This window comes from Melopsittacus undulatus, chromosome 11 (genome assembly GCF_012275295.1).
Source record: "Melopsittacus undulatus isolate bMelUnd1 chromosome 11, bMelUnd1.mat.Z, whole genome shotgun sequence".
NCBI lineage: Eukaryota > Metazoa > Chordata > Aves > Psittaciformes > Psittaculidae > Melopsittacus > Melopsittacus undulatus.
Window position 1 is genome coordinate 20,542,983 of NC_047537.1, and position 26,628 is coordinate 20,569,610.

Here is a 26,628-nt window from a genome sequence, read left to right on the forward strand (position 1 = left end):
GCCAGGTATTCCTGTTATATTTTGCTGGTTCTGACATTACTGATACCATTTATCTACCTCTCAAAATTACAGAACCTTGAAACTCGTATTTTCTGGTAAGCCCTAGTAATAACTGCAAGGTCATGGCATGTGTATCATGTTCTGCAGCTGCAGAGATGTGCACATCAACAACATCTATATTTCATTTTATGTGTTGTTTTTAGCTGTCCTTACAGAAAGCTACCTCTGTGAGCAGTTAATTTGGCTCTAACCAAACCCAGACATCTAAATGCAGTTACTGACAGTACAAGGTCATATTTCATCTTTTTGATCAAACCATTCCAGTTCTGCAACTCGCAGCAGTAGGTATAAGATCTGCTATTAAGCTTCCATTGAGGAAAAAATGACGTCTATATATTAAAGGCTTCCTATAATGAAAAAAGTATTCCTGTATTACATTAAAAACATATCCCAAGACAAAAGCGTTCCTTTTCCTTTTGGCATAGTTTCTTTTTAGAACCATTTATTAAAAATATCCACCAGTTCATCTGCTGCCCTCAGCACTAGAAGGCAGCATGGCACAAAGACAGTCCGGGCAATTATTTGCATTTGTTCATATTTCAGATTGTTCCATTTTCAATGCTGGATCCATTAACTGGAGGCTCCACAATCAGTCGTGGCTCTATCAGTGCATCCCAGCTCTCAGTTATCTGAAAACAAAATACAGACAATAATTAGTACATACAAGCTGTACAGGCAGATGCAATTCATCCTACATTATTCTTTGTCTAGACTTGAACGGCAGCACGACTGAACAGAGATCACAAGATCCTTCCTGAGATTCATCGATCTTCTTGATGAACCTCAGCCTGACTGATGTCCTCATAAGGAGAGGTGCAGGTAAGGAAACCAGTGCCTGAAATGAATAATCTTGTAAGAACTGATACTCTACCTAGAGGTGATACTGTTTATTAGTAAAGCCAAAAAGTTACAGTTCGATAACTGGTTTTGAACCTTGTTAGTTGAGGAACATCCCAGATGTGATTCTTATCTTGTAGTCATGCACATTCTTGCTAGAAAGGAACAATTCTTTCTCTTCACATTTATTTTAAGTAGATATATTCCTACAAAGGGAACCTCACTGAGATGAACAGAGTCATAAAGCAGGGCATGTATCAGCTGTGCAAAACTTGGAACAGGCTTCAAAACAGGACACCCACATACCTTTGTATCCTGAGGAATAGCGTACTCAATCAGTTCTGCTCCATCTGCAGACTGGTAAACCAGATCAAATTTCCCTGGCTCTTTTGCATCTTAAAAACCAAACAGCTTCATTAACTTTCAACAAAAATGTTTAAATGTTTTCCATATTTAGAAACATAATCCAAACATTTTTTTTAATTTAAATTGGGGGTTTGGGTTCATAACTGTAAAAGAAAATCTGAGGTAGAACTGAATACTACACATCAAAATGCAGGTAACTGCCTAATATGCATAGAACCATAGAATAGTGAGGGTTGGAAAGGACCTCAAGATCATCTAGTTCCAACCCCCCTGCCATGGGCAGGGACACTTCACACTAAACCATATCACCCAAGGCTTCATCCAGCCTGGCCTTGAGCACTGTCAGGGATGGAGCATCCATAGCCTCCCTGGGCAACCCTTTCCAGTACCTCAACACCCTAAGAGTAAAGAATTTCTTCCTTATATCCAGTCTAAACCTCTGCTGTTTAAGTTTCAACCCGTTACTCCTTGTCCTGTCACTACCGTCCCTAATGAATAGTCCCTCCCCATTATCCCTGTAGGGCCCCTTCAGATACTGGATGGCTGCTCTGAGGTCTCCACGCAGCCTTCTCTTCTCCAGGCTGAACAGCCCCAACTTTCTCAGCCTGTCTTCATATGGGAGGTGCTCCAGTCCCCTGATCATCCTCGTGGCCCTCATCTGGACTTGTTCTAACAGTTCCATGTCCTTTTTATGTCGAGGACACCAGAACTGCACACAATACTCCAAGTGAAGAAGTTCATCAACAATATGCTGCAAAGCTTGAGAAAAATACTCAAATGATGATAATTCATTAATTCTGGGCTAAATGGCAACTGCAGTATCCACATCCAGTTTCAGAAACACGCATAGGGTAGGTCTCTGAAGTGTACTTTGTCACTGCAGGGACTCAGTTCCACAACCACTGAGGACAGTGGCTTCACTGACATCACCATTATAATCTACAATTTCCTCTGCAATTCCATACAATGATTTTAATTTTTTTGGAGGGAATGAAATCCCAACAGAGATGAGTTACTGACCACTCACACTGACTGGACAAATTACCTATGAGCATCTTTAATACATCAAGCAAATGTTTGAACTTCTCCACTTAAATAGGCTTTTGAGGATGAACTCAAGGGAATTGGAAATACTCCTAAAACATGACGTGTGCATTGGATTAGCTGTTTTCCAAGTGGTGCATGTGACAGTCATTTGGTTTCCCAGGGTACATACGTTGTCCTGCTGATGGCGAAAGGATCTCGAGCTCGATCTGCTTTTTATCAGCATTCCAACTGATGATTTTTCCCTCCTTCATAAAGCAACAAAGAAGGAATCAGGTAAGACACACTTCAGCACTGGATAACCACTATGGTACTTGATCACAGGTAGACAAAGCTCTGTCAAATCTGGCTCTATATATATAAAATCTGCAGCTACTGACATCAATAAAATGATGTTCTTCATGGTCACTGGCTATACTTTCAATCAGTACTTATCCAGAAAATCACCTGAAGTAGCTACAAATTTTACTTGCACCAGTTTCAAGAATTTGCCTGGACTTCAGGCAGCAGTAGACTCAAATACAGCTGCATTTTTCTACTTGGTATTTTTGTCATTTTTGAAATATTAATGATTATTAATAATGCTTTTTTTAATAACTTCTACACCTTTCAAATTTTCAGCCAGTTTTGGGTTCTACTTTTTGGTTTTACTGCTGCACCAGGAATAGCCTGTGGAGTCAATTGGATGAGAGGAAAAATGCTGCACAACCTCACCTGTAATAGTTTTGTGAGTGAATGATAGGAGGAAAGAAACCAGTACCTTATAGTCTGAAACTTCAGGACAGTAATTTTCAGTTAGTTCCAACCGCTGTTGAAAGAAACAAAAATAACAAATTACAACTTTTCCAGATCCCTGATTATGCCACCTGTACCCAGACACTGTCTTCAGCAAGAGGAAAGTGCAAGAATCAAGTTTCCCACTCCTGGATCCTGATGCCGATCACAGGCTCCAACAGTCTTCCAGGACTTAAGAGTTCCAAAGGATTTAGTTCAGGTCAGGCTGTGAGAGGAGATCAGGGAGATAGATCCCAGTCTCCTCAACCACAGTGATTTCTTTAATTTCCATTTACTTTATTTTGTAGTAAATTATTTGTATGGTAAAATTTGCAATAACATTATAGAAACACTATAGAGAAATAACATAGAGGCATCTTTACTTTTTATAGTGCCTAATTTTAATGCTGGCTTTCCCTGCAACTTTTAAAAATGGACACATAAGTAGGATGAAGACTCCTTCCCAACTCTTATACTTCTAGGGTAACGTCCCAGAACAATACAAGATGAAGTTCTTCAGTGTAAGCTTTTTGATGTCAGGACTATGTGATCTGTATTATGTCCTGCAAAACTTACCATGGCCCAAATGAAACCATTTTAGTTCACTAACATTCAGTATTTCACAAGTTCTTTACCTTAAAGGCAATTCTTTCTCCCACTTGTGGTGGAGCAGCTAGAAGAGGTAACACAGTATAGTCTCTCTTAGGGACCTCTATGGGATTCTGTGAAACAAACAGTAAATCCACTGATTTAATTACTGTATTAATAAACTGGAAGACAAAGTAAGGATTGTAAGACGTTCTGAGAAGAATTATGGTACATATCTGAGTACTTTGCTTTGAGAGACATAATACAATCACTTAAATCTTGTTTCATAAATACTTCCTCAGACTGCTGCATGGAGATACAATAAATATCAGGTTTACTGAGTTAAGATCACCCTTTATCCTACTATTAGAGCTTTTATGAATTACTCTCATCCTATGCAGTTTTTGTATAGTTAAAGCTGCGAGAGAAAGGTGACCTATGACTGTAAGTCACTCACCTGGACAAGAACAGAGGAGTTTGTCACAGCTTCATTAACCTGCCTCTGCTTCTGGCCTTCACTGTTGTAGTTATAGAAGAAGCTAGGGTTGGCTCCTTTTCCAGGGCCTTGGCCCCTCATCATCCAATGATACCCACGGCCCCTAGGTCCTCTCCTGAAGTTATCCTCTCCTGTTCCATAACCCCTTCCATGCCCTGTGCTGGCAAGTGGTCCTTGACTACTGTTTGGCAATGGTTTGGAACAGGTTCTTGCTATGGAATTACTCGGTCCAGCATCTGCTGCAGATTTTTTTACGAGTGTTTCTGAACCTGAGCTCTCAGACTCTGAGGTCTGTGCTTTGGGAGCCCTGGTGGCGCTGGGCAGTGGCTTTTCCTTTGCCATAGTGTTGTGTGCTGCTGCCACCCTCTCATCCTCTGCACTCGAGTCAGAATCTGAACTAGAGGATGTGGATTTGTTAGCATTTTTACTAATTGCAGTCTTAGTGGAGTTGTCATCACTGCACTTTACAGTCACTTTATTAGCAACAACAGTTTTCACATCAGCTCTTGCAGCAGCTTGGGATTTGTCTTTGGGAAGTGTCGACACTATAGATTTATGGGAAGATTTATTTTGCTGTATGCTTGTTTCACTGCTGTCGCTGTCTGAGGATGTGCTGGAGGGAGGGGAAACTCCCACCCTCCTTTTTTTGGACTGTGTTGGTTTCTTTGTGTTATTTGTACCGTAATGTCGAGATGAGCTCTGACCTGCCTGTTCTGAATCCACCTCTGCTGCTGCGGCTTTTGTCTGTTTTCCATCCTTCTTTTTTGCTGCCAATTCCTTCTCTCTCCCTGTTTTTTTAAGCTTTTTGGATTGGCCAGAGGTCTCTTCATTACCTTCTGTGAGTCTGTTTCTTTCACTAACTCCATCCGTTCTTTTTCTTTTCTTGTGCTTTTTATGAGAGTCACAAATATCTACAGAAGTCTCCTCCGTACAAGGATACCCAGACCTATGTTTATTCTTTTTCTTTCTATGCTTGTGTTTTTCATTTAAAGAGAAGTCTTCTTCCTTCTTCTGTCTATGCCTTTTTTTGTCTTCTGTTGGTGTATTCAAGAAGCCATCACCTATCTCTTCATACTCAGCCGAAGCGATCTCTTCAAGTTTTACTCTGTCAAAAAAACAAGCAATAGCCACCGTTCATCACAATTAACACCTTTTCCCCACTCAGCAGCAGCTCGGGTCGGCTTCTCCTCTGGTGGCTGCCGTTGAGGGGATGCCCAACCCCTGGGCTCTCTCCATCCCATTTCAGGGTGTCCCGGGGAACGGGCCCCGCTCACCGCCAGCCCCTAACCCTAACCCTAACCCTAACCCTAACCCTAACCCTAACCCCCCCCCCGGTGCCGCGGCTCCGCTCCCCCGCTCGCCGTACCGGAGCGAGTCGTTGTCCCGCACGAGGCGGGCGCTCTCGGTGGGGGGCAGCAGCGCCCCCTCCAGGAAGAGGCTGAGCCGGGCCCGGCGGCTGAAGCCGAACCGGTGCCGGATGAGGCTGATGAGGTCGGTGACGAGGCGCACCCGGCCCGGCTCCAGCAGCAGCCAGCACAGCGCACAGCCCGGGCTGCCCGGCGGGGGGAAGTCAAACACCAACCGCAGCCGCACCGGGCCGCCGCCGCCCGCCGCCATCTTGGACGGGAAGGGGGCGGGGCCGAGAAGGGTGAGGGGCGGGGCGAGAGGGCGACGGAGCCAAGTGTGGGCCAAAAAGGGCGGGAGGTGCGCGGCGCTCGGGCCACGCCCCCTGAGGGCGGATCGGGCTCCGGCCCCGGTGCATGGGACAGGGACAGCGCCGGGAGCGGGCAGCGGGATGGGGCCGCTGCGAGCCGCGACCGTGGCGTCCGTGCTGCTGCTGGCGGCAGGTACGGGACGGGATGGGACGGGACGGGACGGGATGGGATGGGATGGGATGGGATGGGGCGGGGGTTGTGTCCCGCTCTGTGCTGCGGTCTTGTTCCGGGCAGCGCTGGAGCCACAGCCCCTGGCATGGCACGTTCCGTCCTGTGGCCGCCGCTGAGCAGGGCCTGAGCGGGAGGCGGCGAAGGGGCTGTCCCGGTGGGAGCAGGCCGAGCTCGGGGCGGGCTGGGCTGTCGCTGTGTTTCTGTCGGGGGCTTTCATGTTCCTGAGGGGTCTGCGCTCCCGGAGCCTCAGGAATGCGAGCACTCGGGTCCCTGTTGATTCACATGGGCGAGAGAGGCTGCCCACAAACCAGGGCAGCGCTTCCCATGACTGTTGAATCCCGAGCTGTTGTCTGTCCTGCTGGACCCCGTTCCCTTTGGCAGTGCAAGGGACACGGAGAGCAGTGTCAGCCTGTGTGTGAGGTTACTGCTGTGCTCAGTGGTGCAGGCTGACACGGGCACAGGATTTCACCTCTGAGACCCCTCAGGTCAGGGGCTGTGAGGCGCAGAGCAGCCATGTTCGTGTCGCTGCTGCTGCTGCAAGGGCTGGCAACGAAAGTACGGTGCTGCCCGTGCTGATAGAACATGGCTATGTCCTATGGAGCAGCAAAGACTGAGCACTGTGGCTTGAAAACATGTTTCTCTTGGGGGCTGCTGTTGTGATCTGGCAGATTAAGGGATGTGATTTCAAAGGTCTGTTCCTGCAGAAGTGCCCATGTCCTAGACAGACTGGCAGTTTCTGTTGGCGAGACTCTGCTGATTTAATTGAGTTTAGGATTAGATTTTGGGTTCGTTTAGAAGTGATCTCTCTGTTCTGGATTTACTCTCATTGGGGACTATACAGTAATTTGATCTTCCCAGAGACTGGGATCTAAGTGTTGGATCCCTGGCAGAGCACAGGTGGCCCTGGTGTGAGTTATTCCATCCTGTCTGGCAGGGCTGTGCTTTTGGCCCAGGACATAAAGACTTTAAATGTTTCCCTGATAGAAAACATTATCCTGGCCACTGGGCTACTGTTTTGGCTGCAGCTGCAAGGTCAGGCCCTGGTAATGAGGCAGTTAATGACACACTTCATTCACTGGTGATAACTCAGTGTGTGGAGGTGTAACTATAGTCAGGTTCCTTATAGTATAATTATTTTTAATGGAAGCACTTGTAATTATCAACCCCAAGACTGCAGTGTGATGTATTGGAACAAATTTAGTGGACAGCCCAAAGCTACCTTTTAACCTGGTTGATTCTTCTTTTGATTCCCCCCACAGGTGCAGTTCTGAGGCAACCCCAAGAGCCCAAAGAGCTGTGGGGATATGTGCAAGTTCGAAGTAAGGCCCACATGTTCTGGTGGCTCTACTATGCAAACAACCCAACCAAAGACTTCACAGAATTACCCCTCATCTTGTGGCTTCAGGTAAGGTTTGGAAAAGACACTTAAATGGTAACATCTTTTATGATGGGTACCTTGCAGCTCAACAGAAATAGTGTTCAAAATTGTCCGATTCTAAAGAATTGCCCTTGTGAATGAGGTAGAAATAATGAAGATCAGGGGACCTACAGGGATGCTGGAGAGGGACTGTTCATTAGGGACTGTAGTGACAGGACAAGGGATAATGGGTTGAAACTTAAACAGCAGAGGTTTAGACTGGATATAAGGAAGAAATTCTTTACTGTTAGGGTTGTGAAGTGCTGGAATGGGTTGCCCAGGGAGGTTGTGAATGCTCCATCCCTGACAGTGTTCAAGGCCAAGTTGGATGAAGCCTTGGGTGATAAGATTTAGTGTGAAGTGTCCCTGCCCATGGCAGGGGGGTTGGATCTAGATGATCTTAAGGTGCTTTCCAACCCTAACTATTCTATAATTCTGTATCATTCTGCAATTGTGGAGTGCCCCCAAATGCTCACCTGCCATCAGGTAAATTGCAGAAACAGAGGTTGTTCTCAGCTTTTACTCAATAATAGTGCTTTTTGTGGCAGACACTACAATTATACTGTAGCATCCCAGCTTCCCTTCTGAAGAGCTTACAGTCTGAACAATGTTCAGAGAGAGAGTAGGTAATAATCAGAGATCTAGAAAGATTTCTAAATGCAAACAAGTTAGAGAGACTCTGGTCCCACTTAATCACAGTCTGATGAAAGGCAGTGGTGTGTGCTGCATGTTCACCTCCAGCAGTACATTTCAGAAGTTGATGTTGAATATAATGACTTCATGACTTGGTCTTTTTCTTTCTGGCTTATTTCTTCAGAGTGAAATGCACACACTGATAAAACTAATGGCTTGCAAACCTCTGTAGAGAGCAAGTTTTTGCATTCCATATTAAGGGAATAAGGGGAAAGGCTTTCAAGGTGCACTCACGTAGCATGCAACTTATTAGATGCTTTCAGAAGTGGGTAGTTGCTCCTCTTTAAGTTCTTTCAGGAATGGCATGTGTGCACATAATGAAAATCTATGATGAAGAAATTTAGTTTGCTGCTTTGCAAATTAACACAGAGTGCAAAAGCCATTTCTTGTAAATTTACAATCTGTCACTGTACTTACTGGCTTGCTTTTCTTTTTCTCCTGTCTGTCATATCTATACCATGCAGCCTTTTAGCTTATTTGTCATTTGGTATTTCCCCACAGGGAGGTCCGGGATCTTCAGGCTGTGGATTTGGGAATTTTGAAGAGATTGGTCCATTAGACAGAGAAATGAAACCAAGAAACACAACCTGGGTATAGTAGAGAGTTCATCTTCTAATTACTAATTGCAGATGCCTGTAGCTTGTGTAAGCAGATGATAACCATCAAAAAATGAACAGAATAGTTGATTTCATAGAAAAAGTTTAATAAAGGAAATAAAGTTTAAAGTTCACTTCAACTATAATAAATTGGTTTTTAGAACTGAAGAACAGACTAAGAACTGAAGAACAGACCTGTTAATGTGATTTTATGGAACACATCTTGGCTTCCATGAGATTATGAATTGGAGGTGTCTGGGAAACTGAGCAGGGTAATCCTAGAAAGATGTTATTTAAGATCATGGCTTCACTGTACAGTCGTGCTGCAGTGTAAAACCAGTGGCTTTATAGTTACAAGTCCAGTATAGCCTTCAAGGGAGAACAAATTACAGCTGCCTATGAAGGTGGCATTTTATTTAATGAAATGTATTTGTGCTCTGAACTGCCAATAGTCTTAATTGCTCTGTTGGTTCCCTAGGTTATGTGGGTGATCTGTCCTTGGGTCACTGGGATATTTTTGGTGCTTTTCTTGCTTCAGATTGAGCAAATGGAAAAACCTGATGTTGTACCCCTTTATTTGTGAGCCTTCCTGCTTTGAGTGTTAGCTATCTGTGCCCTGATCTCCTGGTTGCATTTGTACACTTGTAACTATACAACTAGCATTTGCTATAGTGATTTCACAAAAGCCCAGCAACCAAAAGAAAAATTCTCTTATTTCACATTCTGAGAGATGTTCTGTTCCATTCTGGTTTGGACTTTCATCTAGTTTTAATGCAAGTTCTTTCAGGACCAAAGATTTAGTGTCTCAGTTAATCATTTGTGTCATCAAAACTAAGGTTATTGCTGGTGCCGAACTGAGGTTTCATACAAACCTTCTTTCTGCTTGTGTAGTTGCAGGCAGCCAGTGTCTTGTTTGTGGATAATCCTGTGGGCACTGGATTCAGTTATGTGGATGACTGTAGCTTGTTTACCAAAAACCTCTCCGCTGTAGTTTCTGATATGATGGTTTTTCTTGGAGAATTCTTCACATGTAGAACAGAATTCCAGGTAAGTCAATTGAATTCTTGGTTAGAATTGTGTTTTGTCATGCTTTTAAACGGATCTCAAAAAGAATTAGTGAACAGACTTCCAGATGGGCAGTGTTTGCTCCAGGTAGTGTGCATCTGATGGGAGTCAGTGTGAGTATTCTTCCTACAGTTCAAAAGCTGTATCTTGAATGTGGTGCTAGTTAGAGAAACAGTGTGGTGGGTTATTGTCCATCAAGCATGTAGGATCATGGCTCTTTCTAGTGCTAAAATACTGAAGTGCCTGCTACAAAAGTTGCCCCAGTAACTCCCCAGGATGTAACAGGACTCTTATCTGCTGTTTAGAATTGGAAACATATCTCGTGTTTGATAGTGATGGGTGAACAGCTAGTGCCTGGGTTCTGTGGGGAACTGTTGTAGGTTCTTCTGCCCTCTGCCCAATGGCTTCATATGTAGCTTCTCTCTCTCTCCAGACCATCCCATTTTACATATTTTCTGAATCCTATGGAGGTAAAATGGCTGCTGGCATTTCATTGGAGCTGCATAGGGTGAGTAGCTGGAGGATATAGTTCACTTTTCACTGTAAAACGTGGTGTTCTCTAAGTACTTGTGTTTCCTGAAATACGCTGTCCCTGTTGCCTCATTCAGACTGCTGCTTTTTTTTTTCCACTTACAGAAAACTGGTTCTAGAATCACAAATATCTACTAAAAGTTGATTTTTTTGTTTGTGTTTTTTGTTCCTTTCCACCAAGGCTGTTCAAAAAGGGACCATAAAGTGCAATTTTATGGGAACTGCTCTTGGAGACTCATGGATTTCTCCTTTGGGTATGTTTAAAAATCCTCAGTCTGTGGATGGTTTGTTGCTTTGGTTTTCTTGGGATTTTCTTAATCATTCCATGGGTACTTAGAGTCAAAACTCTGCCTTCAGTGAATGAAACCTCGAGTGAGTCTGGTAAATCAGAAAGAAATACTTCACCCTTGCAAGCTGTGATTGAAGAATCTACCTTTAGAGTGTATCTAGACTATAAAAAGATAGAAAGCAAAGTCAGTGAGGAATATACTTGCATTTGAAATGGGGTGGTTGTAAAATGCCCTATGCGTTTCTACAGCCCCTGAGGTGTTTTATGGTAGTACTGCACTTAAAATGTGGCTGCCAGATGTTTCACAAGGTTACAACTGAGGTTTTTCTTTTCACAAGAAGACCTTGTGCTGAAGAGCTGATGTGCTCACAGACCCATAAGAGATAGGGGGGGGGGTGTCTGGTGAAGGACAAAACAGACTAAAGGACTCTTGTTCCTTCAATGAGATTAGCAAGGACAAGCTTCACAGATCCCCCACAGCATGGGACAATATCAAACAAACTCCTGTCTGTCTCTTATCAGCTGGTCCTCGAGCCCTTATAAACAAACTTGTTACAAACCAGATTTCATTTATTAACTAGATCCTTTTGTCCCCCTGTAACTTTTGCAAACAGATCAGTTTAGATAATGCCCATTCACTTGTCAGACCTCTCTCCTGTATTCTGGCAATGTGCTACAGTGTCAGGGTGAGAACACCTTGGTAGGAGCATGTCTGTTGTTTTAAATAGATTTCACTGATAAATGTTTGGGGCTTAAGGGTGTTGCAATGTGTTTGTTGGTCTGCAGGGTTTATAAAGAACCTACTCTGCAGCATATAGCCTTTTGGCTAAACTGAGCTGACAGTACCTTTTTACTGATTAAATCATCTTCATATATTTTTGTCACAATCATTCTTGCTACAAAAAAGGAAAAATAAAGGAAATTGTATGTCAAAAACTTAAATGTTTGAAATGTATTCTGTTTCTTTAGACTCTGTCCTGTCTTGGGGGCCCTACCTTTACAGCACTGTAAGTACCTTCTTCAACTCTCAGTCCACATCTGATTACTTGTACTGCCAAATGGTATAAATGGATGTTGATTTTTAAGGTTAGCTCTTAGCCAGAATAAAACCTCCAATGCATGGAGGCCATTATTGAGAAATACATGTGAATTACAATTCAAGCTGTCCTCTTTTGTGTTTGTCTTCCAGTCTCTCCTTGATGATAATGGACTAGCAGAGGTGACTGCTGTCGCCAGAGAAATAATGGATGCAATAAATAAAAATGAATATGGGCTGGCCACTGAGCTCTGGGGCAAGGCTGAAGGTGTCATTGAAGAGGTGAGATCTTCTTTGGCCAGCATTAGTAACTAGTGCCTTGGGAGGCCACGATTTCAGTTCCTTCTTTCTATGAGCACTTGGTTGGCATGAATTCTGCATCCATTTTTACCAGTGTTTGTTTTATCCCAGTGCTGATGTAAAAGCTGTTTGCTGTGCACCACCGAGAGATTGTAAGGGGCAGGGGGTAGGGTGACACACAGGGTCTCACAGTATTGAATCAAGGTTTCAGCCTGGAACATCACTTACATAGATGCTTAATTTTTAGCATGCAGCTAGTCTCATTGATGTCTATAGAATCCAGTTTCAACTTCCATGAACTATGTCTCCTTGAAAGCTTTGCTTTGAATACTGAAAACTGCATCTAGCAAGACACAAATTTCATTAAGCATAGATCTCTCAAGAACTACAATAGGTGCACAGGATGGGAAGGAACCTCAAGTTATGCCCTGTTACTGTGGGTTACTTATCTTGTTACGTAGAAAGTCCCAGCTTAAAAGTTTTGCTCTTGTTTTTTCCTGTTGAAGAGTTGCTCCAAAAATCTTATTCTTCCTTGTGTTTTTGTTTAAGTAAGGCTCTGGCCTCCTCAAATGGGAACACTAATCTGGAGCTGCTTTTCTTGCTTTTTTCTTTAATGATTTGTTTCATTTCAGAACTGGTAGTGCCTTGCATGTAGCTGGTTTCACTTCTTGCTGTTTGGAACGAACTTGTGGTTCCCATTTTGCCTTCCTCTTCAAGTCTGCTTGTCTCCTCCCAATTGCGGTATCAGTGTCAGGGTACAGGCACTTCAGTTCTTCTAGAGTTACTGATGTGGGCTAAGTTTTATTTAAAAACTGAATAAAGCAGAACTTTAAGAATCACAAGTAACTTTTCTAATGGCAAAACTGGTCACACTTGTCCTTTGGATGCAGGCAGCCTTATTGTCTGTATCAGAGCTGCCATTCTTCAGTTCTTGGACATGTCCAGCAGTTCCAAGAGAAGGATGGCTGATAGTTATCATCATGTTCTTGAGGAAGCATTTTAGATTTTGCAGGGTTGTAGGATGGGAGGATGTTGAGCAAGAGGCAGCATCCACCTAGACTAGCTCTAGCAGCAGAGACCATCTGAAAGCATCATCTGGCATTGCAGCTCTCTCTAATGAGCAGTGAGAATCTGCAGTCATTTGCAGGGTGTAAGGCCTCCTGTAGTTTCACATCCATTTAGGAGAAGTAAACACCATCTCTGGCACAGCCCATGTGTGAACAATACAGACTTGAGAAATCTTTTCCCTGCTTCTCAGAGCAGATGCAGAACCCAGGCTGTTTCAGAAGTATCTTCCTGATGTGTAGGTAAAGTGGCAGGTCACAGGGTCCTTAATTTAAGATTTACTTACCTCTTTCCATGTTATTGAAATTATCGTGTGTTTTCAGAACACAGACAATGTGAACTTTTATAACATCATGACTAAGGACGTTCCAGAAATGAAATCAAATGAACAAGGAAATCTCTATCTCAGTAAGTTGCTTTTATGTATTTGAGCTTCTGAGCTTCACCTTCAGCTCTTAGTTGGAAACAGCCTCAGTTTTAGCACATCCTTAAATGGGGCTTTCTGTTCCAAAGGATATTGGTACTCTCCTGAGCAGAACTTGTTTGCCTTTACAGAAATAGGAATGTGGAACAACCCTCATAGATTACAGCTCCACCTATACATCCTACACAAATGACACCAAGGAATTAGAATAATTGCAACATAGTTTTATGACCTTGAAGTTACTTCCTCTTAATGTCATTTCTGTGTTCAAGCTGGGACACAAAATGTCTCATCAATATAAATGGTCTCATTAGACTCTCTTGCTCCATGATGCTTATGCATCAACGTGAAAACACATAATTTCTTTCAAGGTCTTTAGCTCTTTCTATTGGCTTCAGCTGGGAAGGTGAATAGCACAGTTAAAAGCACTGCAGCTTGAAAGTAACTGGTCTCTTGAGGAGAGGAAAATTGTGTCTGTACCAAGAGGCTAAAGCTGGTCCCCTGAAAAGTGCTGTGTTAGCTAAAAGTAGAAATGGATGATTAGGTTCTTCCATATCATCCCCTGACAAAAGTAAGGGTTGACATCAATGGCTTCTAGTAAAAGTAAGCAAATCTCTCTCTCTGGTGTTGTGTTTTCATTAGAATAGACTTTGGCCATGACAGTAGCACTGAAAGTTGTTATCTGTGCAGGTTGACTGGGTTAAATGTGCCACTAATCCAAGTGTGTTCTCTCTTCTTCAGCGGGACTTTACCAGCGCCATGTCAGAAATATGCACAAAAACAGCCTAAATGAGCTGATGAATGGACCCATCAGAAAGAAGCTAAAAATTATACCTGACTGTGTGAAATGGGGAGGTACTTTCCTATCTGTTCTGTGCATCTGAGTCCATTATTGCTGTTTACAGTATCACAGTCTGTAGGAAGATGCTTCACTGCAGTAAGCAGTCACATTCAGTTGTCATTATCCTTGGGCCTAAGAAAGAGGATTTACTCTCAGAAATGAGCATGTGATGGGGCAGGCCTGTGGGAGCAGATGTAGTTCTGATTCTGCTGCTTGTATCTGTCTTTAGCCAAGCAGCTAAAATTCAGGGATGAAGAAGATCCTCAGTATCTCAGCAGCTGTTTTCTGTCTTTCATGCATTTTTTGTCTATTTTTCTTTGCCAGAAATCTGGCATCATGTAATGCTGCATGGTGTGGAGGGGAGGGTATAAAACAGAAAGGAGGCTTAAAGGGTTGATGCCAGTATGCTGCATGTGTATAGTAGCAGCCAGAAGCTACACTGCTGTCTGTGAGCTCCAGCGGGAGCATATCTGCTTTCTGGTTCTCTTTAGTTCCTCAGATTGATAAATCACTGGCTGCCACTTTGGGCTAGGACAGTTTGATGCAGCCATGAACTGCAGTTTAGGACTCTTCACCAGTTGCTTCTGTCCCAGCAAGGGGATGACATTATTCATCAGTTAAAATTTGTCTTCTTTCTGGTTCCAACCAGGTCAGTCCAAAGAGGTCTTTGAGAACATGGCTGAGGACTTCATGAGACCTGTCATTGATATCGTTGATCAGCTTTTGGCAGCCAATGTCAATGTTACGGTCTATAATGGGCAGCTGGATCTCATTGTTGACACCATGGGTAAGGAACTTCTTGACTGAGATTTGGAACAGAACATGTGACAAATAGAATATACAGTTGCAGTAATATTGGTACCTGGATTTCTCCAGTCTTCTGTGTAAATGTCCTATTCAACTGGCTACACTTAAAATACTACAGTAATAAATGAGCAGCTCTTAGTATGTTCTGTTTACATCCCTCTGAGGGAGGCAATTCCTTCACCTCCATTACACAGTTTGGAATTGGATCTGTAACATCAATAATTGCTTGTTTCAGTGAAGTCCATAAGTATGGAGGTAGCCCATAATTCAGTTAATTCTTCTGGATAGACACATATGTATATGCGTATGCTCATTCATAAATGAAGAATGAGGCTAGATGACTAGTCACAATGGAGATTATCCTCTCTTCTGCTGTGGTTTGACAATCCTGTTCTCCTGGGGCAAAGGTCATAAATCTGGCTACAGACTTGAGCACAATCCAGGTCAGCCCTCACTGAGTGGCCTGTAGCAGAGGGCATGGTGCCAGGTGAGATGGAACAAGGGTGTTGGTAACTCAGCAGGTGTCATGGGTTCAGCAGTAGTTTAAACCAGGACAGCAGGGAGGGTGCAGTTGAAGAGGGGTCACACCTACAGTAACGTGTGTAGCTCCTGCACATCTTGACCACTCAAGGCCTTTGTTGTCCCTTGCTGCCTGTAGATTGCAGGCTTGGTCAAGTGGCAGTTTGGAGCCAGGCCAAGTGTTGCTGAAATGCCTCCTGCTGCAGGACTGCTCTGTTCTCTTCCATTCACCTTTTCTTATTGATTTAAATAATCTGCACACACGTTTCTGTGATGTGAAAGGCTGCATCCTTTGTGTCTGATATTCAACTTAGTTATTCAGATGCCCTTCATGAACAATGTAACAATCAATAAATCAGAAACCAGAGTATTTAGGCTGTCAAAATAGATTAGCAGTTAGTGGTACTCCAATTTATCACATTTTGAGCTAAAACTGAGCTGCAGTTAACATGTAATTTTCCCCAGTAGCTCAGTGGTAGACTAAAGCTTGGTCTCCAGTGGTGTCCTGAAATTGATCTTTTTGGTCTCTTGACCTCAGTCTTCTCAGCAAGCTCTTCTTGACGAGTGGCTGCAGCAGACAAAAGAAGCAGTGTCTCTTCTGATTCCCAGACAGGGAACTTGGTGTGGCTGATCCTACTCTGTGGCAGGACATTCAAGGTGTTTGAGGAGTAAAGCAGAATTGCTAGGTCTGTGCAGAGGCCTTAAGAATCACGTGCTCAACTTGTGCCATCATAAGTCCATATCACTTATATCTTCACTGTTTGCTTTTTAGCCTTCTCCCTCCATTGGTTCGTCACAGCTAGTTCTGAGCACAGCCTTGGTCATTTCCTCGGGCACAGCAAAACTGGGTTTAGAATTTGAGCACACATGGACTTTCTGCTGACTCTGCTGTATTGGTATCTAGTGGGCATCAGCTGAACTGGGACTCACAACTTGCTATGACAGCATCTGTAATCAAGTCTATCTCTTACTTCTAACAGGCCAGGAGGCATGGATACGGAAACTGAAATGGCCTAATCTGAAGCAGTTCAGCCAGCAGAGGTGGAAGGCGCTCTATGTGTCTCCAGAATCCACTGAGACAGCTGCTTTCCACAAGGCCTATGAGAATTTTGCTTTCTTCTGGATACTTAAGGCTGGGCACATGGTAAATAATATATGTTACCAGCAAGAAAACTGAAGATGAATATGTGCTTGCTGTCTGCTTCCTTATAACAGCTGCTTACTGTGTGGTCTCCTCTCTATGACAGGTACCGTCTGATCAAGGAGAGATGGCACTGAAAATGGTCAAGATGGTGACCCAGCAGGAGCACTAAGGAAGGGAAGCCCAGCTGGAATGACTTCCTGATGAGTGTCAGTGCTCCTGCAGGCACAAATCTGGAACGATAAGGTGCAGGAGGAGCAGTGGCTGTTTGGACACAGCCTCTCTGATCTTGCTGATAGCGTGTGCAAGTACTTACGGAAAAGTGTTCTTATTCCTTTAATAAGTTGTTGCTTTTGAATTTGTAAGTTGTGATTTGCTGCCTTCACACTGTTCATCGTGACTTTTCCAGAGGGAAATCCACTGTCATAACTAGCTCTGAGCCTTTGCCTTTGATTTGGAAGTATTTTGTGCTTTTGTAAAAAGCTGCACTTTCCTGAATGCTCTCTTCTTTGTTCACACACCAAAACTGATTTGAGTCCTGACAGACTTGCTGTTTGTTCCTATCTGAGAGCTAACCTGTATCATGAAGCTGTGGAACGTACCTTCCTTTGTCCTGAGACCTCTGCTTCAGTCACCTGGCTGGATTGCAAACTGAAGACATTGAGATGCCAGGGTAGAGGACGTGCCCGAGAGGAATCACAGTCCATCTCATCTTGCTGAGGTGTCTGAGTTAGGATCCAAGATTCTTCAGGCTTCCTGTGCTATGGAGAAAGGAAAAACACCCCCTCACCACCACCCCCAGAGGAGGATTTGACCTTTTTCATCTGACCTTTTGGGTTTTGTTTTCATTCTCTTTAACAACAGTTACTCAGACTTTGCCTTAACACCTAAAGCACATCCAGCAGGAATTCCTGCTTTCCTGTATGCTGAAGCAGGAGCCCTGTTAATACTCTTATTTTGCACAGAAGAGAGTCCTAATGGACAGAAGCTTCTTAAAACCAAAGCTAAGCCTGGAGAATGGAAAGGAGAGCAGTACTTGAGCAATAACAGCATAATTCTGAAAGGGAGTATCACTGCTTAAAAGAAGGCTATAGAAGCTAGAGCTAATATCTTGATCCATGTTTTTCTATAACTTTAAATCTTGTACAGACCTATTATTTTTAAACATTTATTTTTATATAGTACGCAGTCAAGAGGAGACTTTAGACATCATTTGACTTCAGCTGTGGAGCACAAAGTGACATGTTTGGTGGTGTCTGATGGGAGGCACAACAGCTTGTTCCAGCTGTCAGAATCCTAAATAACTCCTAAGCCCCTCAATTACTCCAGCAACTGAAACTGTCAGGAAATGTCAGATCGTGTTGCCTTAGCCAGGGCTGATCCATACTGCAATGTAAACACATAAGCAATAACCCAGCAGCTGGAGTACTGGCAACTAATAATTGCTTTCCTTCTTTGTGTTCTCTGCTTGAACTGTGTTCCTGAGGCCTTGAGCAAATCCAGGTTATCCTTTTTTAAATGTTTTTCAATAAATAGGTCTAATTCATCTCTTTGTGGTATCACATGGATTTCACTGCTTCAAAATCACATCTCTTCTGGTTTGGCTTTTCAGTGTAAAGCCCCTGCCAATGGGACCAGACACAGACACACTTGAGAGGAAAGGGTACAGATGTGTGCTCTCTCCAGTGACTGCATCGCATGAGGAGGAGCACATGCACCAGGGACTGCAGCCCTCCTGTCCTATTCACAAAATGCACCTCTTCAGAGCATGAAGGGCACCCAGAATGGCCAGGCAGAATCAAACCAGCAATTGTTTGTGTGCTCTTGTTGAACATTAGAAGAACAACAGGAAGGGAAGGTGTGTAAATCTGCATGTCTGCATTCTAGGAGTGTTTCAAAATAGCTCACCAAGCAAGTAAATATGAACCTGGTTTTGGCTGGGATAGAGTTTGTTTTTTCATAGTATATAGGTGATGGTTTGGATTCGTGCTGGAAACAGTGTTGATAACAGAGGGATGTTTTAGTTACTGCTGAGCAGTGCTTAGGCAGTGTCAAGGCCTCTTCAGCCTCTCACCCCACCAGTGAGGAGCCTGGGGATGCCCAATGATTTGGGAGGGGACACACCAGGACAACTAACCCAAGGACATACAAACTAACATAAGGACAACACAAGGACAACTATTCCAGGTCATAAGACATCATGCTCAGCTTATAAAGCCCTGGAAGAAGGAAGGGGGGATGTTGGGAGTGATGGCGTTTGTCTTCCAAAGTCACAGTTACATGTGATGGAGCTCTGCTGTCCTGGAGATGGCTGAACACCTTCCTGCTCGTGGGAAACAGTGAATGAATTCCTCATTTTGCTTTGCTTGTATGTGTCCTTTTGCTTTACCTATTACACTGTCTAGCTCAACCCACAAGTTTTCTCCCATTTAAACCACAACAGCAGTTTGAGTTGGCTTGAAGTCCTGAAACCTGTTGTATACAATACTTTGCATTATGCCCAAGCAACTGATTCTATAGGGCTCGACAGAAGGAAAGAATTGAGTAGACAGCATCTCCAGAAAGCAGCATTTACTGCTGTTCTTATCTTCTTTATTAAACAGTGTTCATATACATGCAAATGACAAAAAAGCAGCAAAAAAGTAAAGGCTTTGTAATTACTTGTGCGTCAGAGCTCTGGCTCATCACAAGGTAGGTCACCTGTCCAGCAGATGCAGTAAGAAATTGGTTGCTTTGAAAGGAGTTCAAGTCTCACTGTGTATCTGATTAGCAGTGACATACTTTGTCCATTTTGATTTCATGCAGTATGTTCTGTGCAGATAAGGGCTGTTGCTTGGCAAATCGATTTGAATTAATAGTTCTAAATATTAATAACGTTTTTACAGATGCTGAACAACTCAGACCAGCCCCATGTTTGCATTTCAGCCTCTGCAGTTGCAGCCTTTGATTGCATAGGTAGCCTGAGAGCTACTGACTTATTTTGCTCACCATCAGTTGAGGATAATCCTCACGGAAACAAATCTGTGTTAAAAACTACTAATTTAGCACTGTCTCTTCAGCATTGACAATTTGGGCTTTCTATACTCTGTTTTCTGAGCCGAAGAAGGAAACCTGAAAGTTATCCTCTGTGTGATAAACAGATGTATTTTTCCTTCAGTTTTGCTGAATCTGGGCTGATACAATGGGAAAGGGGCACTTGAAGTGTCTGCTGTACCTTAAACCAGTAATGTACCTGTGCCTCGTGACCACTGGTACACAAAGCCTGTGGGACAGATGGACCTTTGGTCTGGCTTTCACTGCTATTCCTACGCAGTAGAGGTTGAGACTAGTGTTTGCAGATGAATGTAGGAGACAAGATGTGCCCATTTGCTACCATAGAAGTATCTGTGTAGGCACAGTGGTTGTGTCTAATGTAACTAAGCTGGTGTCCAATATTTTTGCTGTAGGAAGAGTGAATATCAAGCTATTTCCAAAGGGATTTTGGCAATACTCATCAATTTTATGTGTTTGAGGCTTAACAGTGGGCAAGTGGCTGTAGGTTTGGTTTGGGGTTTATTGTTTTCAAAGGTGAACATTTTGAAACACTGCAGCATCTGCTTATCTCAGAATTCAAAGCATAACAAAAGAACATCTGTACTGAGGCAAAAGGGAAATCTTGGAGCACTTCTTCATTGTCATGTTATGTCTACTCTGCTGTAAGGCAGGACAATTTGTGTGTGTCAGTTCTGAGGTCTGGGCTATGTTCATGTTTCTCCAGAAGGGATTCAGGAAAGGAGTAGTAATTTATCTGACCCACAGACAGTGATGAGGGAACAGTGAGAGTGTGAGTAGAGCACAGTTCACCCTCACAAATTTTTGTTGGCCTTTACTATACAGTAGATTTGATAGTTAAAGAGTAGCTTTGGCTCTTGGGGAGGAACAAAGGTACTGGTCTGGTCACTGCCAGGCATCATCTAAAGCATACTTTAATGCCTTTTTTTTGTTTTCCCTCCTCCTAACCTACTAGAGGTTGCAAACCAAAGCACTAAAAGGCCATGGCATCGTAGTCATGTATCATAGCCAGCTGGTGGTGTTGAGGGCTCCCACAAGCTGGGAAGCAAGAGGTGGACTGTGAGGATTTCTCCTCTTACAGGGACCTCTGGAACAGCGGGACAGACAGTAACCCCTCTTTGCTGTCCCAGGGACTGGGCAGGCACTGTAAACAATCTACTTTGAGGTTAGTATATCAGGTCTCAGCTCACAGAGGGGCCTTTTGAGGTCCAGAGTTGTGGTTTTCTGTTTATTCTGTGGGTCCAATACTGCAGGGAAGAGGTTGAGGTGTCTCAGAAAACCAAAAACATCCACATAATATCCAGGTCCAGCAAATGTCTCACTGTGGCTCTGCTGTTCAATATTTCCATTTGATGTATTATGCCAAAGTACTCTTGTGGTAAGGGAGGGTTTTAGGATGTTTAAGTTATTCATCCAGAACACTTACTTGGATATCACGTAGGCAAAAGCAGCCACAGATTCACAGGGGATTTGAACAAATAAGGCCAGAATGAGTGTACAGCAGGGAGACAAAAATCATACTTTTGCTGACGCCAATTTAAATTAAGGAGCTCACTTCTGTTCTCCCCTAATTTTTATCCTCAGTCTCAATACCAAAATGTATAGGTAGATACTGTGATGAATCTGGCTGTATCAGTGAATCATCTAAGCATGAGAGACAGCTGCAGTAATTCTATCTGCAAGCTTCACTCAGTAGATTTGATAATGCTTACCATAATCATTTTCAAAAGGCAATTACAAGGCTGCTAGAACCAGCCTGGTTAAGCTGCTTTTCTAATTGCCTCTCTGTTCCTAAAACGCCAGTTTCAGGACTGTTGCCTTACAAGCAAGCCAGTGGCCATTTGTCTTTGAAACAGTCAGATTGTGCTCTTAGCCCCTCAGCCCATTTGCACCATTGGTGGTCACAGCAGTGATGCTGCTGCACCTACATTCTCTTGCATAAATGTTTGTGTTCTGTCCTTTATCTCCCATTAGTCAGACAACTTGGACCCGTCTCACACAATCTGTTTGGAGACACAACAAGGAATCACTGTTTGGCTTTAGCATCACTATGGTATATCATGTTCTAATTTTATTATTCTGTCCCAGAACATGTTGCTAAATACAGCAGTATCTGGGAATTACATTCCTGCAGACAGCTGTAACAAGATTGCAGATGGAACGTGTTTACTCAGATGTTGTGTAGTCCATCATGGATAGCACAAAATAAGCAAGATTTTGGAAACTATTTGAAGCAATAAATGATAACTCACTGCACAGTTCATGTACTGTGTTATGGGTCAGTTAGCCGAAAGAAAATACATTGGCTGCTGCATCCTCAGGCTTTAACAGCTGCTGCATGATTTGCTAGGTGATTTTTAATAAATCAAGGGAGGGAAGGGAAAAAAAGTCTTCAAGAATCTAGGGCTTAGTTCTGTTAATGTTTGCTGCTTAGACACAGAATATTGTTTGTTTCTTGACAGCTTTTTAGTAGAAGTTGAAAATAACTTTACTGCAGCAGCTACACCAGGTCTCCTGTTTACATGGTTGTCTTGGTGTTTTAAACATTTCACTGTACCCAGACTCTCCTGCAAGTGAGTGAAGATCTCTTCCTGAAGCACTTAGGTTCAGAAATGACCTAGTGGCCTGGCAGCGATTAGATGCTTTCTGACACCATTAATGTTTTCAGGAGGTCACCAGATGCCATTGCGCGTTATAATCTGAGGCAAATGTAAGTCTGCCCAACTGCTTGGAGCAGCTAGTCAGGGAAACGCTGATGGGCTCATCCTGCAGCCCTACTCAAGGTGGCCAGCAATGAATTCTCTTGGCTGGTGCAGTGAAATGGGTGGCCACTTGGTGGAGTAAGGAGACCTCCAAATACCATGGGACCACCCCGGCGTTAGCAGCTACACCTCTGGTGCCAGCCTTGGAAATTCCTGGTCAGCGCTTGGAAACACGCGTTTGATGCTGTAAATTCACGGTGGAAACGGGTTTATGTGAACCTACGGAGGATTGTTTAATTTTAACTTAATAAGAGTAGGTACTTCGGTCTTTGTGAGCACAACCCCAATTACAACAAGGCATGATGGTTGCAAGTAACAGCTACATCAGCCAGTGTTAACCAGAACATAGCATTCCAGTCTGTGATTTGTGCTTGGGAGTGCTCTTTGTCACATGGTGTATTCCCTGGCTATCCTTGAAGTTTTGGTCAATGTCTCTGAGGGTAAGTATATGTGTTGTATGAGGAAAATGACATTGGTGTGTTTGCTGAGGTAAGTGCAGTTAACCATCTAGCCAGGCTGATCTAGCAGTTTTGCACATACCTAATTCATAATCTGGTAAAAACGCTGTTGAAACTGACCAAGAGCAATCACACTATACAAAATTAAACCACTTTTGCAAGATGAGGTCCTTTAACAACTAGAAATGTTCAAAGGAAGATTCTTGTTTGTTAAAACACTTCCCCAAAATTCCTAAGGGCTGTTTTGTTCTCATTTAACTATTGTATAATAGAAAAAAGATTAGAGAAAATGGCAGTTAAAAAGTCAAGCATCTTACTTCTGTGTCATACCTAAGTAATTTGGAAGTATTATTTAAGAGCTAAAAGTTTTCTCAGGCTAAGTTTTCAAGCAGGACAAGAGTATTAATAAGCCAGTTCTTGCTGCCTGTTACATGACACTTAAAGAAAATATCCAAATGATAAAGCACATCTGCTCTGTTGCTAAGCAGAGCTCCAGCAACCAGTGGGAGACAGGATTTGATTCAAAATACAGTAAGATTTGTAGAAGCCAGATGCTCAATGAGGGTTACATTTGTATATACTATAAAAAGAAATTGCCCTCTGAGGCTGTTCTGAGAGGCTGGGTCTCAAGATGCTGCTGCTGTGTGCTGGAACACAACCAGAATTATAGATAAAGGTCATCAGCCTTGGAGAACTCACTTCTTGGATGCTCTTTCTGACACCAGATTACAATTTTCTACATAAGTGGAAGTGACATTGATGGAAAAGCAGCTGATTGTAAAGAAAGCCTGCAAATGACAGCCATGGCCTGTGGCATTGAACGAAATGTTTCCTCTTGAACTCTTTATTCTGAACAGATAAATATGGTAGCAGCACCACAATCTTTCAGGTGCAGAAAACTTGATTTGCAGCATGTAAAATATTTATTCCACATAGAGCATGAGTGAAGTGAAGAAGTTGCCAAACATCTTTGATAAACCAGTAAGGAAAGAGAGCCCATTGGCACTAGCAGACACGTTCTACCTGGAACTGGAGAAGCAGAGATCAGCAAAGAGTACTGCCAGTACATCCACTGGCAATAAACGTCTACCTCCTCTTTGATTCAGCCTTACAAACTGCCTTGCCAGTGCAGTTGCCCAGCAAGCATGCAGCACATGTTCAGCTCAGTATCTTGTCTTCAGCACATTAGGGGTACCCCCAGCTTTCCGATCTTGGACCTTTATTGACAGCATCCCACATCCCAGTTCAGTGCTGTCAAATCATCTCCCAGCTGTCAGATCTTTGCTCACAGTACTCAGCTGTCTACAGTGACATCTTTCACAGCTTCTTCATTTCTCCTTATCAGTTTGATTCCAGTGCTCAAGCTGTCTGTGGCAGTTCCTGATTTCAATATTAACTCCCCAAACTATAGTATCTATAGCTGGAGCTTTTTTCTCTTCTCCTCCCACATCCCCCCACCCCTTACAAATTAATGCCAGAATAACACAGGTTGTAACGCTGACAGTTTTAGTCTAAATCTATGCTTGCATTTATTTGCATATCTATAATAAGTTCATTCTTCTTTCACCAGAAGGTAAAGGGGAGTCAGTGGAGGTTAACTGGATTCTATGAGACAGAGCGTGACCCCCTCTGAGGTGTGGGAATTCCTCCTCTGGTCTGGCTAATAGGAAAAAATATTCCTTTCTTCTCCCCCCTCCCCAGCAGTACTTGGTGTGACTCCACTTTGGTGTCCAGGACTGCACAGAGAGGGGAGTCAGAGATGGTGCAAGGAAGCACTCCAAGGCAATCTGGGGAAGCAAGGTGGGGCAATGACACCCCTGTGTTCTGAAGCTTTGAAGAGGTTGAGCTCCACTTGGGAGCAGTCAGTCTGACAGTCACTGATTCCACATGGGTGTGCTTCCCACAGCTCTGAGGAGTACCAGCTCACGGGTGTTTGAATACTTTGAATAGACACCCTTGAGCGTGTGCTAAACTCAATCCCTCTGTAACCTGAAGAGGAGTTCAAGGGTCCTGAGATAGCAGCTGAACGTTTCCACATCTTAAGAACCCTGCTCTAACTTCAGAGGAGTTTGCTGATCAAATATTTTGCTTCCCTTTCCGCTCTCCTCACAACTCTTCCTAAAGGTTCATATCTGATCTCTGCACTTTGAATTTCTTTGTGTTATTCCCCCCTTCCTCCCCCCCCCCCAGGAGAACTCTTCTGCATTTGCAGTAAAACTAAAGGAGGCTCTGGAACCAGCTCCCTATCTCTGTCAAAGGGGGGGGGGTATGTGAGGAGCTGTATTACTAGTGCATTGTCACTGTGTTGTTGATTGACAGCTTGGTTACAGCCTACAGGGCTGTCAGGTCAACCTCTTCCTGAACTCAGATTGCAAAAGGGATGAGACTTGTGCTCAAAGAAGCAAAACTTCCTAAGGAGAACACTCCTATTTGTTCCTAGAGCAGAGATGAATTTTACCAGCTTGCTCTAATAATGGGATTTTCAGGGTTGCTAAGGGCCATATTGACCTGTCTTACTGCAAGAAGCAAATGAATGGATACTGTCTCAGTTCAGAACCTGCTGCACTTCCATGGCCATCTTAGAGGGACAGCTTTATCAGTCACCTAAGAAAGAGCATCACTCGGTGATGGATGGTTCACCTGTGCTTAGCAACTGCAGTGGAAAGTGCTGGCTGAGGCAGTGGGTACCTGAGCCTGACTCAGCCAGTGCTCCTTCCTCCCAAGGTGTTGCCCTGTCATTCCTGCTCTGAGGCACAAGGCAGGCACCAGCACCATTCCTGGTCTTCCCTCTGCTACCTCTTGGCTGTGGGCTTCAGAAATGGTCTAAAAACCTGAGAAAGAAAAGGGACAAAGCAGAGAGATGGAATTAAAACCCAGCTGTGGAGCACAGCACCCACAGGAGGCTTTAATGAGGAATCCTGCAATGGCAGGGACATCCCTTCATTACCACATAACATGTGGGTGAACAGTATCTGTTCTAAGCCAGTCCCAGGCATGAGGAATGCTGCTGCATGGCTCTGCCTGGTGCTTGAGCACAATGGAGCACGGGAAGCTCTGCTTATCCTCCTCTCCCTACTTTTCTCCCCCTTAACTACATTCTGCTTTCTCTCCCCTCAGCCTGGCGCTGTTCAGGCCCGGATCGATGTGTTTCCCCCATGCAGAACTGCAGCGTGGCTCCCGTTCTAACCTGTGGCGGTGGGAGGAGGACCGGGGTTCGGGGCAGTGAGGCACCCAGCGGCAGAGCTCCCTGCCCCATTCCTTTCCCTGTGCCCGTTCCCTCCCCACGGAGCCTCCCTCGCTGCCCCTGTCGCGATTATCGCCGCTCTCGGGCCTCTCCCCTCAGCGCAGCGCCCCCTGGCGCCGGCCCCGCCCCTGGCGAGCGCGGATTCCCACAGCCGCCTGCATCCTTCGGCTCTGTCCCATTGTTCTCCCTTCCCTCGCTCCCTCCCTCCGCCCGCGTTCTCCCTCCGCTCTCCTCCATCCTTCCCTCCTCCTCCTCCTCCTCCTCGCTGTCCCTCCCGCCCGAGCTGATGTCACGCACCCGCTGAAGGCGCTGGCGATCATGGCTGCTGCGGCCGGGGC

At 44.1% G+C, this 26,628-nt stretch overlaps 2 protein-coding genes across 3 annotated transcripts; one reads left to right on the forward strand and one right to left on the reverse strand.

The window, feature by feature from the left end:
• Positions 1-482: 482 nt before the first annotated feature.
• COIL (coilin) lies at positions 483-5,789 on the reverse strand. 2 transcript variants are annotated; one of them, XM_031046400.2, is made up of 7 exons: positions 5,532-5,789; positions 4,127-5,270; positions 3,717-3,803; positions 3,068-3,115; positions 2,480-2,555; positions 1,204-1,292; positions 483-689 (listed from the first exon to the last, which is right to left on the reverse strand). In XM_031046400.2, exons 1-7 carry the CDS (start codon positions 5,780-5,782, stop codon positions 600-602), a joined length of 1,785 nt encoding a protein of 594 aa, XP_030902260.2. In that variant the 5' UTR covers positions 5,783-5,789; the 3' UTR covers positions 483-599. The 2 variants fall into 2 exon arrangements, with proteins under 2 accessions (XP_030902260.2, XP_030902259.2); XM_031046399.2 differs by having other exon boundaries at positions 554-1,292.
• Positions 5,790-5,905: 116 nt separating this feature from the next.
• Positions 5,906-18,323, forward strand: SCPEP1 (serine carboxypeptidase 1). The gene is made up of 13 exons (XM_005146187.3): positions 5,906-6,012; positions 7,311-7,456; positions 8,663-8,752; positions 9,649-9,804; positions 10,256-10,330; positions 10,535-10,607; positions 11,612-11,649; positions 11,832-11,960; positions 13,367-13,451; positions 14,209-14,322; positions 14,958-15,095; positions 16,615-16,778; positions 16,882-18,323. The coding sequence occupies exons 1-13, from the start codon at positions 5,961-5,963 to the stop codon at positions 16,945-16,947; spliced, it is 1,326 nt and encodes a 441-aa protein (XP_005146244.3). The 5' UTR covers positions 5,906-5,960; the 3' UTR covers positions 16,948-18,323.
• The last annotated feature ends 8,305 nt before the right edge of the window (positions 18,324-26,628 follow it).